Below are 16252 nucleotides of genomic sequence, written 5' to 3' on the forward strand. Positions count from 1 at the left end.
TCTGTTGAAGTCTCACCAGAAGCACACCTCACATCCACATTGAGCTGCAGCCTGTTGCTTGTGCAGTGTGTATTCCTTACAGTGACAAAGCGTAATTCTAACTCTGTAACTGATTTTACTTTCTGTATCTCTTTCTTTCTCTGTACCTTTGTACTTCCTTCTGGTCCCTCATTTGAATTGTCATTACTTTCCATAATTCCATCAGCTGTCCTTTCAAGGGCTTGCTAGTTGTGCTACAACAGAAGCACCATGTGGATGGCTTCACAGAGCAGAAACTCATCCTTGTAGGAGGCCAGACGTCTCCATTCAACATGCCAGGCCAAGCGGAAGGCTTTCTCCCTCTCGGTCAGCCCTGGTGCTAGCGAGCAAGACACTGGCATATTTAGGACAGATAAGTGACAGGAACGCAGTGTGGAGGATATAGTTAACTGACTACTACCTGGGGGTAAAGGGTTGGCACCCTGACATCTGGAAAGACAAGCAGTTGTTAGTGTTGTTGCTTGGGGACTGGAGAAAGGGAGGAGGGGCTGCAGACTTGATAGGCATGTGAGAGAGGGTTGCGTACTTCTTTGTCTTGATTTTTTTTTGTTTATGACTATAAAGTAAAACCTGTTTTCAAATCACAGATCAGGGTCATGAAAATCTTTCAGTAACAAGATTAATAAATTCTCTCTCGGCTGAGTTAGACTAAAGAATGGCGGAGTAGAGGTACTCTTGAAATAGGGCTGACTGCCGTCCGCAGGGCTAGGAATCCAGCAGGCCCCACACTGTTTTCTGCAGTCACGGTGTGCCGCAATCTTGCATTTTAAAAACATACATCAACAACAGGCATCGTTTGTACACAGTAATATGAGTTCATTTTAAATGTTCACTTTGATGGGTTATGACAGATCTGTACATCTTGTGTAATTGCTGCTGCTTTGAAGCTATAGCCTATTTCTTAGCATCCTAGAAATTTCCCTTGACCTCATTCCGAAGCAGTCCCCTGTCTCCATCTCTCGGGCAACCCCGGGTCTTTTCTGACCGGATAATTGAAATGGACACTGTCTGTAGCAAATAGAATTAATGGCCAGTCTCTGGTGCTATCCACTCCTCTCTAGCTGTGCATCCACTTGATGCATATTTCTAAGTTGCCCCATCGGTCAGGTATCATCAAGAAGGGAGCATTGACCTAAACCAGCCAAACTAGCAGGTAAACTGAGGGTGGACAGACACCTGTAACACCTTCTCAGTCACTGGAGTTGTTGTTTTCTGTATGCTGTGCCCAGATCACTGGGGTTTAAAACAATGATGTCAAAGTTCAGGTATTCGAACATCCCCTGTAGCGGGATCACATTTGTGTAGACTAAATCAAAATGGAAACATCAACAAGTCCTTGACTGAATGTGAGTGCCATAGAAATACGCAGTAGAACACCATTGGACTCTGCGCAGAACTGGTAATCATTCATTTTCATGAGTACATCCTAGGTCTTACACACTAAAACCAATAATAACAAAAAGCAAACCACCATACCTTGGAGAATGAGTTTTATATTTTTAAGTTTTATTGGCATATAATTCATATATCATAACATTGAATAATTCAATCATATCAAGAAGAGTTGTATAATCATCACCACAATCTGTTTTAGAAAATTGTCCTCATATTTGTTTCATCATTAGCTCCCCATACCATGCCTCCTCAGCCCCAGCCTCCTTGCCATACTCCCAAGGAACCATGAATCCAGTTACTGTCTCGATAGATTTACCAATCCTGAATTTCATGTACAGAAAAACATTTAAAAAACAACAGCAAAAAATGTAGTAAAACTGTAATAGAAAAGGAAGCAGAAGATATTAAAAACTAGAACAAATTTTAAATTGGAGAATATTTCATTGGGTTAATAAAATAATTCTGTTCTCTTTAGTGTCACTTAAATAGCACTATTATATAAATAAATACATTATACCCAATTGTAAAACAGTATGTGTATGCTGACTCTTTTCCAGCTGACCTAGTATGTCTTTTGTACGCAGTCAATATTAGATAGCTAGCTAAGGGAAGAGCAGTACGCTTCAGTGGTGCTTTTTCCTGCTTGGGATTTTAACCCCACGTCTGTTGCTGTTGTCTGTCCATAAAGTGAGTGCAGCTAACTCTGACCATAGAAAGGGAAAGAACAGTCGCACTGAGGAATGTTAGAGAGAGAGCACGTATGAATGATGTTCAGTTCCTAAATTTATGACAGGAGTGTCTAGTCCCCCTGCTTTCAGTTCCCCAGACTGACTTTCCGGCCTCCAACTTGTATTCACTGGAGATAACTGGCTTTAACAATGATCAAGCGTCCATTCTCCTTTGGTGGTGTTTTTGATTGTATAGTGCAGAGATTCTCCTTCTAAAATAAAATAAATGAATGGATTGTACTGTTACACTAGCACTTTCATAAAAAAAGAAACATAGATTTCGCAGAGTGCATTGGCTGTCACTAATGTGATGTTATGAATAATTTGTATTTAAGCTGAACTTCATAGGCACTAAATAATTTATGAGATGAGAAAAGTGCTTATCTGTCTCATCGTGGGGCATCGATACAATAAGTCCAATGTTGCACGAGCAGATTTCCGTGCGACGGACCTGTGGAGATGAGGAGGACAGACCCGAGAAGCTTCGCCGGGCTAGGCAGCAAGGTGGTTCCACCGCAAGGTGATTCGCACACTATGAAGGTCGGGGTTCTGCGGAGGCCCCCAGGAGCTCTGGTGGCACACTGGGCTAAGTGTTGGGCTGCTAAGCACAGGGTTGGCACTTCAAAGCCACCAGTCACTCCACAGGAGAAAGATGGGGTGTCTGTTCCCTAAAGATGGACAGTCTCAGAAACCCTGGGGAGCAGCTGTATTCTGTTCTCTGTGCTTCTTCCGAGTCCAAAATCAATGGACTGGCAGTGGTTGTTTGTTTGCATTTGGGGTTTTTTGTTTTGTTCTGTTTTGTTTTCGGGGGCATAGAGTTCCCGAGTATGTAGTTAATGCACTTGGCTGCTAATTGAAAGGTTGGAGATTGGAGTCCATCCAGGGGCACCTTGGAAGAAAGACTGAGAGACTGTATTTCAAATAATCAGTCAATGAAAACTGTGGAACCCCGTTCTACTCTGAGACCCATTGAGTTGCTGTGAGTCGGAACCAATTAGCATTGGTCTGGGAATTAGGGCCATAACCAACTGAATTTGCAATGATAATTTTTGCTCTTCCCACTTCTTTTAACTCAATTATTCACTCAATGACTCATAGCGACCCTATTGGACAGCATAGAGCTGCCCTTATGGGTTTCTGAGATTGCAACTCTTCATGGGAGCAAAGAGCCTCCTCTTTCTCCTGTGGAGCAGCTGGTGGTTTGGAACTGCAGACCTTACAGTTAGTAGTTCAACACACTGCCATGGAGTCTGTTCTAACTTAAAGCTACCCTACATGGGCTTTACGTCATCACGGGATTGGACAACCTCATCTTTCTCCCAGAGAGTGGCTGGTAGAATTGAACCCCACGTCTTGCAGCTAGCAGCCCCATACCAAATCAAGAGTACCAAAGAGAAGCTACAAATAAACACCAGAATAGCATAGATAATGCAATAAATGGATGTGTCTGATTTCCAAATGGAAAAATCTACAAGCATGTGACTTGCATGCTACATCACGGAACTCTGCTTTTTATGGTTTGCTTTTAGGGACTTAAGAACGCAGAATTTTCAAATTACAATGAAGAATAATTTCTGTAATTGGTTTTTACCTTAATTTTGTAAGCTTTGACTACTTCTAAGAAAATGATCTTGGTCTGATGGCATGGGGTCTCGGTATACTTTGCTGAGTCAGAATCAGCCTGTGAGTTCCAAATGTTAGGACTGTTTGTTTTCATTTTTACTAAAAACGGCTGTTAAGGGATATTTCTAAGGGAGTGCATTTTGTATTTCTGGATGGAATTAGCTAGACTTACTAAAATATGAATAAATGAGTTAAAGAAATGTAAATGATAAAACATCTCTGGCAAAGGGGGAGAATAGTCATAATGAAGGAAGTTGTAGGGTTTTTGTACGTAGCTGTTGGATATCTGTAGAATTAGAGAAATCAGGAACCCTGGTGGCACTGTATGGGAAGCATTGGACTGCTAACCTCAAGGTTGGTGGTTCTAAACCATCAGCTCATCTTGAGCAAAAGATGAGAGTTCCATACTTCCATTCATATATAAAGCTTTAGAATTGACTCAATGGCAGTGGGGTTTTTGATATATCCATTATTTTAATTTATCTTTTTTTTCTTTTCAGAAAGCACAAACATGTCAACAGAGACTAGATAGAGAAATTTCCAGCTTTCTCAACATGATAAAGGAGTGTGACGTGGCAAAAGGTAAAAACAAACCAACACAAGCACTACCAAGCAAACAAAAACCAGTCTTTAATGCAACCTACTGGCGCAGACACATGTCTGCCCTTGTGGGGAACGTTTGGTTTCAGAATTCACAATCGTATTTCACAAGCTATTTTCAAAATTTTAAAGGGTAATACATTCCTGCTCAGGGAGGAAACCTGCTTTACAGGTATGTGTAGGGTTGTTCTTTTTAGAAAAAGAAAACTGGTTTGAAGTTAAAATTTCAGCTCTTTGATGAGAGTTCTATTTTGAATACTTGACAACATGAGTTTTGGAGTCCGATCATCTTAAATTTAACTCCTGGCTCTGCCACTTCCTAGCTTTGTGCATTTACCCCCTGCACACCTGGGTTTCTCCATCCATAAAATGAAGGGATGGCTTATTCCTGGTCTTGGTGTTTTATGATTCCATGTAGGTATGTATGTGTAATATATGTGTGTGTGTATCTATCTCTATATATGATTGTCTATCTAATGAATCTACCTTTTAGCAGTAGCTTTTATATTGTTACACTCAGTTAGGTATACATGATCTAGGGTTACCTGTAAATATTCCAAGAATAAAACTTAAGTATTAAGAAAATAATTATTACTTCATCATTTTTAATTAATCACATTTCTTAGACCTTAGGCTTATCCATGATGTGAATATAAGTGAATCTACTAAACTATAATTAAATTTGTTCTCTCTGAATTTATGATGAACTCCCAGTTTTTATCATAAGCTGATTTGCCAGGGTAGACTCCTAGGTTCACTTGCTAAAAGGTAAGGAAAGGTGAAGAACTGTTTATATTCATTGAAACTGAGCATCAGTAGTCTGTGGCTGCCCAAATGTGCCTTGAGTTTATTTACGTCACCTCAGCACACGCTTACTTACATCACACGTGGGTAACTTTAAGATGGTCAATACTTAAGGTGTTTTGATTATTAACTGCGAGGCAGATTATGTTATAGTACTTGCTCTATTCATGCTCAGTGGACTTTTAAAAATCAAGAGCTTAATTAGCTATAATTAACACTAGATAAAATTCACTCCTTTAAAGTATGCAAGTCAGTGGTTTTAGGATCTTCAGTTTAGAACCCTTTTCATCAGTAGACATTTAAAACAACATCTTCACAAAGAACCTTCAAAAAGGGTGTTGAAAAGGGCCAGAGAAATTAAAAGATTAATTCATATAGCTTGGGTCAAAGCAAGAAATTATATCCGAACTATACCCAAATTTCAGTGTTTGTTTTTTTAAGCCTGAAGTAAAAGTCTCTTGGTTGAGATTATATGATACAGCAGTCATATTGATGGTATTTATGTCTATATCAATGATTGAACAGATTATTATCCAATCTATAAGAATATGAAGTGATATGCATGATATCTGTTACTACAAAGATATTTCATATAGGGACATGTCAATGGGGAAACTATGTTGTCTGATTCTGAGCTGATACACCTGTATCACATATCTACTATGAAAATGAGTGAACTCCTTTATAAACAATTATAAACATTTTCTAGACAATCAATTAGTAGTAAGTCAAATTAAAATGATTATATGAGTGGAATTCAAGAGTTGAAGGTAAATGAGTCTGTTCTTTATGCCTAAAAGTTTCACAAAGTAATCTTGTGCCCTGTACTGTATGTACTAAAGAAAACAGATAAGTGCCCTGCCCTGAACTACTTACATTGTTTGCTGTTGACTTCTTAAGATGAAAAGCTAAAATATTTGTAGACAGAATTCAGATCTCGTGTATAATTGTTGTCTTAAATTTTAGTATAATTTGATTATTATTATTCTCCAGATTTATAGCTTGGTTTTGGGATAGTCTCCCAGATCCTGAGTTTTCCAAGTAGTATGTATTCCATGTTCTTTCCAGTATAATACATAGCAATAATCCATAAATGGTTTTATCTGGTATCATAGCAAATATAGGAATACATAGCTCATTTATGTGGTTGGTCGGTACAATTTATGCAATAGCTTAAATTATTGATATGTTTCTTATTAATATGTTTCTTATTGATATGTTTCTTCTCTTACAGCTAGGCTCACAGTTACAGACAGTTAGGTAACTTGCCCAAGGTCCCCCAGAAAGCTCAAACCAAGCTCATTGCCATTGTGTAGATTCTGGCTCTATAGGACAGCGTAGAACTGCTCCTGTGGGTTTCTGAGATGTTAACTCTTTATGGACGTTGCTGACCTTGTGGTTAGCAGTCTAACTCATAACCACTATGCCTCCAATGCCAAGTGTGACCCTAGGTTGCCTGGCTCTTAGCCAATAAAGAACTAACCCTCTGTTTCTGTTTCATATTCACTTGGTATGCTATTCAAATTAATTTGTTTAGTAATCATTCCTCATTGCCTTCTATTTAGAAGCTCAGGTGTAAGGTGGGACTGATGTAGAGGTTCCAAATTATGGCAAAGAAATCTTTTTATTGTGTTTTCACTATCCATTTCTTCTTCTGTTTTCTTGTCCCTAATTTTCTTTCTGGTGTTTCTCATCTCAAAGGATGCATCACCAATTCACCCAAATTCCCAAGCCCTAATTGTGGATGCTCCTTTGCTCCTCTTTATCCCTTACTTAATGTACTAGTAAACTCTTTTACAGTTCTCTCCTTTGTTCACTGCTCTGTAGCCCTCCCCAACTTCCATAAAGAATCACCACTTTGGAAACCATTTGGAAACTCGGAGCAGTCGTCAGAGTCTGGGTTGACTGAATGGTAGTGAGTTTGGTTTGGAATACCGGAAAGTAGGGCATGGCCATCGCTCCCACGGGTCACACTGCCTCCAGCTCCCTATTCCTTCAGTTCCCAAGATCCTTGATCTAAGTTCCTAAGATTCTTGATCTTCTTTCTTTATCTTTGCCGCCTTTTCACTTCCCTTAGGTAGATTTTAAATTCAAACTTTCCCCCAACTTTTTATTATGAATTAGGTAAAGGTTTACAAAAGAGATAGATGAATTTTCAGTCAACAGTTGAAGCACATTTTGTTTCAACTCACTCATTTCCATCCCCTTAGTGTCCATCACTTATCCCACTTCCTCCCTGTGTTTCCTGTTCCCTTCCCTCCTCCTTTCCTAACCCTGTGTCCATGGGTAATACTGACCTTTTGCTCTTAAATGGTTGACGTGAATGAGTTCAGTTGCACACCTGAGAACTTAGGACCATAGTCTTGAGGGTCTCTTCAGTCTGTCTGAATGATAAAACTGGTCTCTTTTATGATGTGAATTCGGTTCCACTTTCTTCCTCTATGTTTAGGACCTCTAATGTGGTCCCTTTCAGAGAAATTGGTAGTAGTAGTCAGGCTCCATCTAGTTTTTCTCGTCCCAGGAGGGTGGAGACTGATGTCTGCTTGGTTCATTAGTCCATTGGCACTGCATATTTGCTTATTGCTTTCCAGTTCCACCACTCTTCTTTCCTCACAGTGGGGGAGAGACCAATATTTGCACCTGAGCTTTAAGACCCCATTCACTAATAACCAAAGTGGGGTCTATGTCAGGCTGATTGGCCTTGGTATCCCCCCCCCAAGATCCATAATTCTACTTTGATTTACAAGATACTCTGTGGTCTGTGTCTGCTCATGTCAGCAGTCTCCTTTCTGACCTTTTTCTTCCTTTAATTCTGAAGTCAGCGCTAACCTATGGTCTTCCTCCTCATGTTCTGGCGGCTGTTGTTCCCATTAGTGTCAGCATTTTTCTTTATCACTGACGTGCATCGTCCTGAGACGTTTCCCGGATGTTCCTAACACTCTCCTGGGTGCCCTCACTGGGCGCCCTCCCTGCTTTATCACTACTCAACCTTTAGAATACGGCTTTTTGTTGCCATCCCCAATCCTCAGGTCTTTAAGGGGCAGATGAAAGCAAGCGAAAGTACACACCACAGTTGTTGCTTTTATGTAGGGTTCACTTCTCACCAAGAAAAAAACCTTGAAAGCGTTGAAAGCAAGGAGGTGACTCCAGTGTGCACTTGCCCTAAGCCATGGTCTTTTCCGTTGTTTTTATGCATGTGAGAGTTGGACATTGAATGAGGAAGACTGAAGTAGAATTGACTCTTTGAATTATGCTGCTGACAAAAAATCTTGAAAGTACCACGGACTGCCAAAAGCACAACCAGATCTGTCTTGGAAGAAGTACAACCAGAATGCTTCTTAGCAGCAAAGTTGGGGGAGACTGTGTCTCTCCCTCTTTGGACAGGTTGTCAGGAAAGATGCGCCCCTAGAGGACATCATACTTGGTAAAGTATCAGGGCAGTGAAAAAGAAAATGGCCCTAGACAAGATGATTTGACACCGTGGCTGCAATGATGGGCCCAGGCAGAAGAACCATTGGGAGGAAGGCGCAGACCTGGGCAGTGTTTCCTTCTGTTGTACACGGGGTCCCTATGAAGCGCAACTGGCTGATGGCACCAAACAACAACTTTCCCCAAAAGACTGGGAAACATGAGCACGAACAACAACTAGCACACCAGGATTCATTGAAGCATGATTCATAATAGCCAGATCATAGAAGCCATCTGAACTGCCCATCAGCAGATGAGTAAACAAGCTCTGGTACATATTTATTGCCCTAAAGAGAACTGAGGTTTCAATATGTTATGACATGAGCGAATCTTAGGATGGCACACATGCTGCATGCTGTGTGTCAGTCACAAGAGGACAGCTATTGTATGTTCCAGCTAACATGGACGACCTTGTATAAGAAACCAGAGTTCTTCAGGTAGTTATCTGATGAGGCAGACAGACACGCACACAGGGAGGAGGGGAAGACTCGGTGCCTAGGGGACCCTGAGCTTCTGTGAAGAGCGTTGGGACATGTGGGGCATAAACAACCAGATGAACATATTATGGCATTGACTTGTACATATGAAGAGTGCTGATGTGGCCAATGCTTTGTTAAATATATACTTAAAAATTCAGTATGTAAGTATTTACCAAAAAAAAAAAAATGTTCGTTCTCTCACATCCAACCCAAGTTATACCTCTTTCTTCAAATTTCCCTGGATTCCACTACTTACATTGGTAACTTCTTCTTTGTTTGAAGATTCTGAAAATAAAATGTGTGCACAACTTGTTTGAGATTCTATTTATGTCTTTGAGCATCGCTGCTATCATATTTTTCTTCTTTTTGAATTCGTGGTTTCATTGCTTCTCCTGAGACATTCTAAACAAACTCCATGCCATTGAATCAATTTGGACTCCTGGCAAACTGATAGGGCCGCATAGCACTGAGCTGGTGGGTCTCAAAGTCTGGAGAGTCTTCTGGGAGTAGAAAGCCTCATCTCAGGAGTGACTGGTGTTTTTGAACTGCTAACCTTGTGATCAGCATCCCAACAAGTAACCTACCATGCCATCACAAGGGTTTTCAAAAATTCATAGAATTCCATAATCTTTTAATTCCATTTTCCATGAACTTTGGAAACCTCCTCATATGCATCAGATGTAGTGGAAATTTTTAGAAAATGATTGCATGCAGAAGTTCTCTCTACTTGGGCAACGAATACTGATTCTTTTCAGACAATTTAATTCCAGTTTGATGTGGAAGTCAATTTTTAAACTGTCTTATTATCTCATGCAGGGCAGATAATGTCTTTTGTATACACATTCATATATATAGTCAATAGCATTTTTTTCTCACCACAAAGTAGAAACTATATCATTTTTATATTTTCTGTGTCCTATCATATTTAGATTTACCCATTAGATTTCTTAGTTTTGCATTATTTATCCTCCCTAATGTTTGTTTTTAATTTTTAATAAAGCATATTTAAACTATCCCATTACCAAAGGGATAAGGACAGGAGATGTCATCCACCTGTTACTTTTTTCTCTTAAAGATCTTGTCCAGATCGTAGAAATTCTTGAGGAGCTAAGACTGGAAGTATAAGCAAAATAGAACTACAAAATGTAGTTAAAGAAAGATTATCTCCTATATCTTTCTTAGCCCTAATCAGCCAGTTTGTGGAAACATCACTGAAAATGGTTGCAATTTGCTCTGCTTTTAAAGCTGTAACACAGTTCTTATGCTGTAAAAAATAAGTTTATTCTAAACCATTTAGACTTTTATGCAAATTATGAAAGTAAAGATTTTATTAGTATCCATATTTATTTAATAAAGATATGAGTGTTTTGTTTTTCAGTACACAGCTAAGTTCACCGTTTCCCATGTGAATAGTTATTATTTCTAATATTCAGGGAGGAAAGAACATCTGAACAAATTATAGAGGCTGTGAAATGGAAGGATATTTCCAGGAAGACAATCTAGGTGGATAGATTCCCTTGATGGAGAGTCTTCATTGTTAGAGTGTGGCCTTTTGTTTTTAATGAGTATAAACTGAAGAGTATTGCTACTAAGGATCCAATTCCTTCCTGCATGGTCTTATTCCAAAGGAAATGTGTTTAAGCATGTCTCTGTGATCAGCGAGCGCCAGCAGAGGAATTGTCTCAGTAAGACACTTGGCTTTGGCTCCTCAGAGTGTCTTCAGAAAGAAAGGTCCACTCAGAGACACTGACTTCCTAGGAATCTAGCATATGATCACGGGGACTTTATTAGTAGGGAGACTTTTGATTATTATTATTATCAGTTGTGACTTAGACATATATAATTCCATTTTTTTAATCACATAGAGTAGAATGTACAATTGTTGCCACAATCAGTTTTCAAACATTCTTTTTCTACATGGTCTCCTTGACACCATCTCCCTTTTACTCCATCCCCGGCTGCCCCCTCCCCCACAAACCCTTTATTCTACTTGCTGTCCCTCTAGGTTCCTCAATCCTGGGTTTCATGCTGAAAACAGAAAAGCATGTTACAAGCTTCCAGAGGGTGACCTCCATTGACCAAACACCTCTGAGATCCACTCTAATATGAACAAACAAAAACCGAACAAAACCATACAAACCCAAAATACAGAACATTTTGGAAACCAGATCAGGTCCAGCCCACATCATAGGGGGTTATCTACTGACCAAGTTGTAACTGTTCAGGTCAGAGTTATGCCTTTGATCTTCCATACTCCTCCCTCCCAAGCCCTCTGTTTAGTGACCGCTTTCCTCCCATCCCTCAGTTTTAGACGGGGAGTTCTTGGGGGCTTATTTCCTAAGCAGTTCCACAGGTGAATCTGGGGGTCCCACTGTCATCCATCGCCTCTGCACACCGGATTCTCACAGTTTAGGCTCTGACACTGATCCCTCCTTCAACTTCGGATCACCTGACTGATGACGGTGTGCTTAGTTGACATCTCACTTAGATGGCTGCATGTTTGGAGACAAGTTTTTCAGACCCCAGATGCTATTTTATATGACAGCTGGGCACCATCTAAATTCTTCGTCATATTTTACGGTAGCACCCTATAGTCTTGTGTTCCCTTCCTGAGGGTGAGTATTGAGCTGGGCCATGATGTAAGAACTAATTTTTCTTAGGTTGGAGCTAGGATTTAGTGCGAGCCAAAAACCCGTTCCTGGGTCTTTGCTTTTTGTTTTTTTAGTTTGCTGTAACTTGGGAGTTCATACATATGTCATATCAGTCCATAGTTCAGTCATGTCAAACGGAATTGTACAGCTGCTTCCATAATCAATCTTCTAACACACTTCTCCTTCCTGGAGTACTTGGCACCCTCTCCTCTTACTGCCCCCACCCTCCCTCTCCCCAAGATCCTTGTTATATTTGCTTTCCCTATACACTCCACATCCCTGGGTTTTAAAGAAACTGAAAAATCACTTGTTGCAAAATAGGTCAGTAAAGTTGCACTGAAGAAGTTCCGTTTTGATCTGTTCATTCATCAAGGCCCACAAGAAAGGTTGCAGGAAAATTTACTTGGGAAACCTTAGCCCATCCACCCTACAGCCCAGAGCTTCTTGTCAGCCTTCCTGTTGTTCCTCAGACTCGAAGAGCACACCGAACATGTGTTGAAAACGAACACAATTTAGCTCCCTGGAAGAGCTGCTCTTTTGATGTGCCATAAATGGGAGAGCACAGAATTCTTTGGGAAAGGGTTAGAGATTCTTTGGAGAAAGCTTAGAGCAATGGAACCACTGCCTTCAGACCTAGGTGGAGGATAGGTCAGGAAACTGTCTCTTCGTGTTTTGGTATTTGTAACAAATGTTTCTGTGATGTTTATAGCAGTTATTTTTAACTTAACCTTGTATACAGGAAGGACAAGGAAGGTAGTCTGTATTACAGATCAGTTTGCTAGTGTAACAGGAAGTAAGCACTTTCCTGAGTTTCAAACTTAGCCAATTAAAAATTGTATAGCGCAATCATGAAACATGACAGCTTGTGAGCTTTTTATACCTGTATCTAGAGTTAAGCTTTTTTGAATAGGCTCTTTTGGCAGCTTTTCTGAGCTATGAAAATATATTTTTAGTACAATAACAATCACTTCTCAGAAATAAAGGCATCATATTCTTAACAGTAGACAAAATAACTATGACCTTTCCTTTTTATTCAGAACACTTTATAGTCTATAAATTTTACTGCTAAGTTATGTTTGAAATGATTCCCTGATGGTAACATTTCTAGAACCTCAACCATTTCATTTTGTATGTACTATTCTGTATAGCATTGGATGAACACCATCATATAACAAGCATACCAGTGGGCATGGAATGACCCATGATACCATGAACTAGTGTATTCACCAAGATAATAGATCATTTCCCACCCTCTGCCACATTCAATGTAAAGAAAACCCAAATCCTCACAACTGAACCAATGGGTAGCATCATGATAAACTGAGACAAGATTGAAGCTGTCAAGGACTTCCTCTTGCCTGGATCCGAAATTATTGCTTATGGAAGCAAGCAGCAGTCCAGAGATCAAATGGCACATTGAATTGGGTAATGTTCTGCACAAGACCTCTTTAAAGTATTGAAAAGCAAGGAGGTTACTTTGAGGTCTAGGGTGCCACCTGACCCAAGCCATGTTATTTTCAATTGCCTCAGAGGCGTGGGAAAGTTGGGCCTTACATAAGTAAGACAGAAAGGCATTGAGGTATTTGAATTATGGTGCTGGCAAAGAATATCGAAAGTACCCTGGCCTGCCAAAAGAACAAACCAATCTGTCTTAGAAGTAGTATAGCCAGAACGTTCCTTGGAAGCAAGGGTGGCAAGACTTCATCGCACGTACGTTACGCATGTTATTAGGTGAGACCAGGCCCTGGAAAAGGTCATCATGCTTGGTAAATAGAGGGCCAAGGAAAACCAGGAAGGTCTTTTCTCAGATGGATTGGCACGGTGGCTGCAGCAGAGGGCTCAAACACCCCCAGCAGCAGTGAGGGTGTTTCCTCAGGCGTGGTGGTGGCTCTGTGTGCATAGGCTTGCTACGAGGCAGGACCAACCTGATGGCCCCCAATGGTGGCAGCAACCCCCCTGTGCCACTGAACAAGCTCCTATGGACTTGAAAATCTTGCTCCACTAAATTGTCCTGCGAATCAGGGAACTTTTGGATTTGTTTTGGACAAAAGAATTTGACACTCTGGATTCTCAAAAATGGTGTGAGCTTCTTTTGGTATAGCTTTTAGGTTATTTAAGAAACTTGCAGTATCTTTTTTGCTTAAAAACTTGTAAATTCTCCTAAAATATTTTTGACTTGTTATTGATTTTATGTTAATAAATATCAAACATGAAACATCTAAAAGATAGATATATAGCTGATTAACCATGTGATAAGTGCATCCATGAATGATTACACTTCCATCTTTCTGTCGTTTTTATCATTTAAGTGTAAAGTTAGTAGATTACCCTAAAAATGTATGGGAGGCAGAACCTGTATTTGACTTTTTCTTGTACATATCCTCACAGTACTCAGTTCACAGCTCTGTGTGAGACATCTGTTGAGATGATATTTAAATCAAACGGCATCTAGCTTAAGCTACTTTTTATGGGTTGAATTGTGTTCCCCTCCGAATATGTGTTTTAAACCCTAACCTGTGTGCCCGTGGCTATAATCCCATTTGGGGATGGGTTGTCTTTACTCTATCAATGACATGGAGTTAGTGTAGGGTTTGTTTTCAGTTGATCTCTTATAAAATACAAGAGGAGCAGATTGAAAGAGGTAGAAGGAGGAGGAGAGATGTCCAGCCACGTGAAGGTTGTGCAAGAGCAGAAGGTCTAAAACAAGGACTGACCCCCTAGAGTTTCCAAAATCTTCCTTTAGCCTCCTCTACTGTGAGAAAATATATTTCTGTTCGTTAAAAACACCCACTTGTGGTATTTCTGCTGTAGCAACACAAGGTAGCTAAGATAGTACTCTGTTATTTAGAAACCAAGTGGAGAATGTATTTTTACAATGTACATTGAATATTCAGAAGGAAAAAGTAAAGTCAGATTTATTTCAGGATTTTCCAATTTTCTATTATTTTCATTTTATTAAGGATTGCTAGCACCAGGAAACTTCTTCATACGATGAAAAGTAGGGTTTGATGTGCTATCCAGTTATTGATGAAAGGTGGTTCACACCTGTCTTCTCTCATTCTCACCCTTTCTGCTTGTTGTCTTCTTTGATTAAGGACTTTTGAAGAATAACTTTTCTAAGAAAAGGACTCTTCTTATTTCTTACCAGTTTTATTTGCTTACAGAATACACGTACCATATCATTCAGTGGTTTGACACTACTGAAAAGGTTGTGCAATTCCCGCAGTTAATTGAAGAATATTTTCTTTATTCTTGAACCCATTATTATTAACTCCCTATTACTCCCCAACCTTGCTTGCCATAACCCTAGGAAATTATTGATCTGGTTACTACTATATGAATTGCCTACCCTGGATTTCATATTTTAAAAAATCGTACAAAAAACCCCACCACCAACAATAAAATAAAGCTCAGGAAAACATCTAAAAGAACGTAGAAGATATAGAAACCTGAACAGCAGTTCTCAACCTGTGGGTCGTGACCCCTTTGGGGGTCGAATGACCCTTTCACAGGGGTCGCCCAATTCATAACAGTAGCAAAATTTTAGTTATGAAGTAGCAATGAAAATTACTTTATGGTTGGGGCTCACCACAGCATGAGGAACTGTATTAAAGGGCCGCAGCATTAGGAAGTGTTGAGAATCACTGCACCAGATTGTGGTAAGAGTTGTATGAGCCCCCAATAAAATGATTAAATAAAAATAAAAGTGGGTTAAAAAGGAAAATAAGTGATAACTAACAACTATTTATGCACTCTCCGGTGGACTCTGTTAGAGGGCAAGACTATTGACATCCCTGCTCAGCGGACTGCGAGAAGTCAGTGGGGGCTTCATCCATGTGAGACCTTTGCCAGTGGATTTGGGGATTTTACTGGCATGTCTCGTGTTCTCCTGACGAGGTGTGCAGAATTCAAACTCTGATACCCTTTCCTACTCTGATCTTGGATTCGATTATTGACAACCCTTGCATCATGGGCTGGTGCGCTCCTTCTTTGTGGGGTTGGCTGACACCTCACTGTGACCTGACACCATTCAAAAGGACTTGACTTAAATAAATCACCTTGATACAGAACATTTAGAAAAGAAAGAGAAGTACTCAAAGATGTATTCCCCAGAAATTAATATAAAGAATGCGATGCATGTGGTAAAATTGTTTTGATAGACCATATAATGTCCAATGGCATGATCGTGCACTTTATTTTCTTCCAATGCTGTCACTCCACTCCTAATTCTAAAATGTTTGCATCGGTGAAACCCAGTGTTCTGTGGACTCCCGTCGGCAGTTGTCTGGTGTTTCACTGACTTGGTTGCTTTTGTTGGTCGGCCTTGTTTCCCAAGAATGTTACGTAAGTCGGTGGCGATCTGACATACATAGCATGCTACAGGGCTCATCAGTGTCTTTCTCCTTTAGGGTACTTTGTATGAAAACTTTTCTTGACTGTTACAATTTTACTTGATTAATGGGAT

General features: G+C 40.0%; 1 protein-coding gene across 1 annotated transcript in view; it reads left to right on the forward strand.

Annotated features, from left to right (window-relative positions):
- Positions 1 to 16252, forward strand: part of OSBPL1A (oxysterol binding protein like 1A) — a 243314-nt gene that overhangs the window by 101182 nt on the left and 125880 nt on the right. The window contains exon 14 of the mRNA XM_075533000.1: positions 4286 to 4367. Coding sequence (XP_075389115.1) covers positions 4286 to 4367 — 82 coding nt within the window. The remainder of the gene's footprint in view (positions 1 to 4285; positions 4368 to 16252) is intronic.

Source organism: Tenrec ecaudatus, chromosome 15 (genome assembly GCF_050624435.1).
Source record: "Tenrec ecaudatus isolate mTenEca1 chromosome 15, mTenEca1.hap1, whole genome shotgun sequence".
Lineage (NCBI taxonomy): Eukaryota > Metazoa > Chordata > Mammalia > Afrosoricida > Tenrecidae > Tenrec > Tenrec ecaudatus.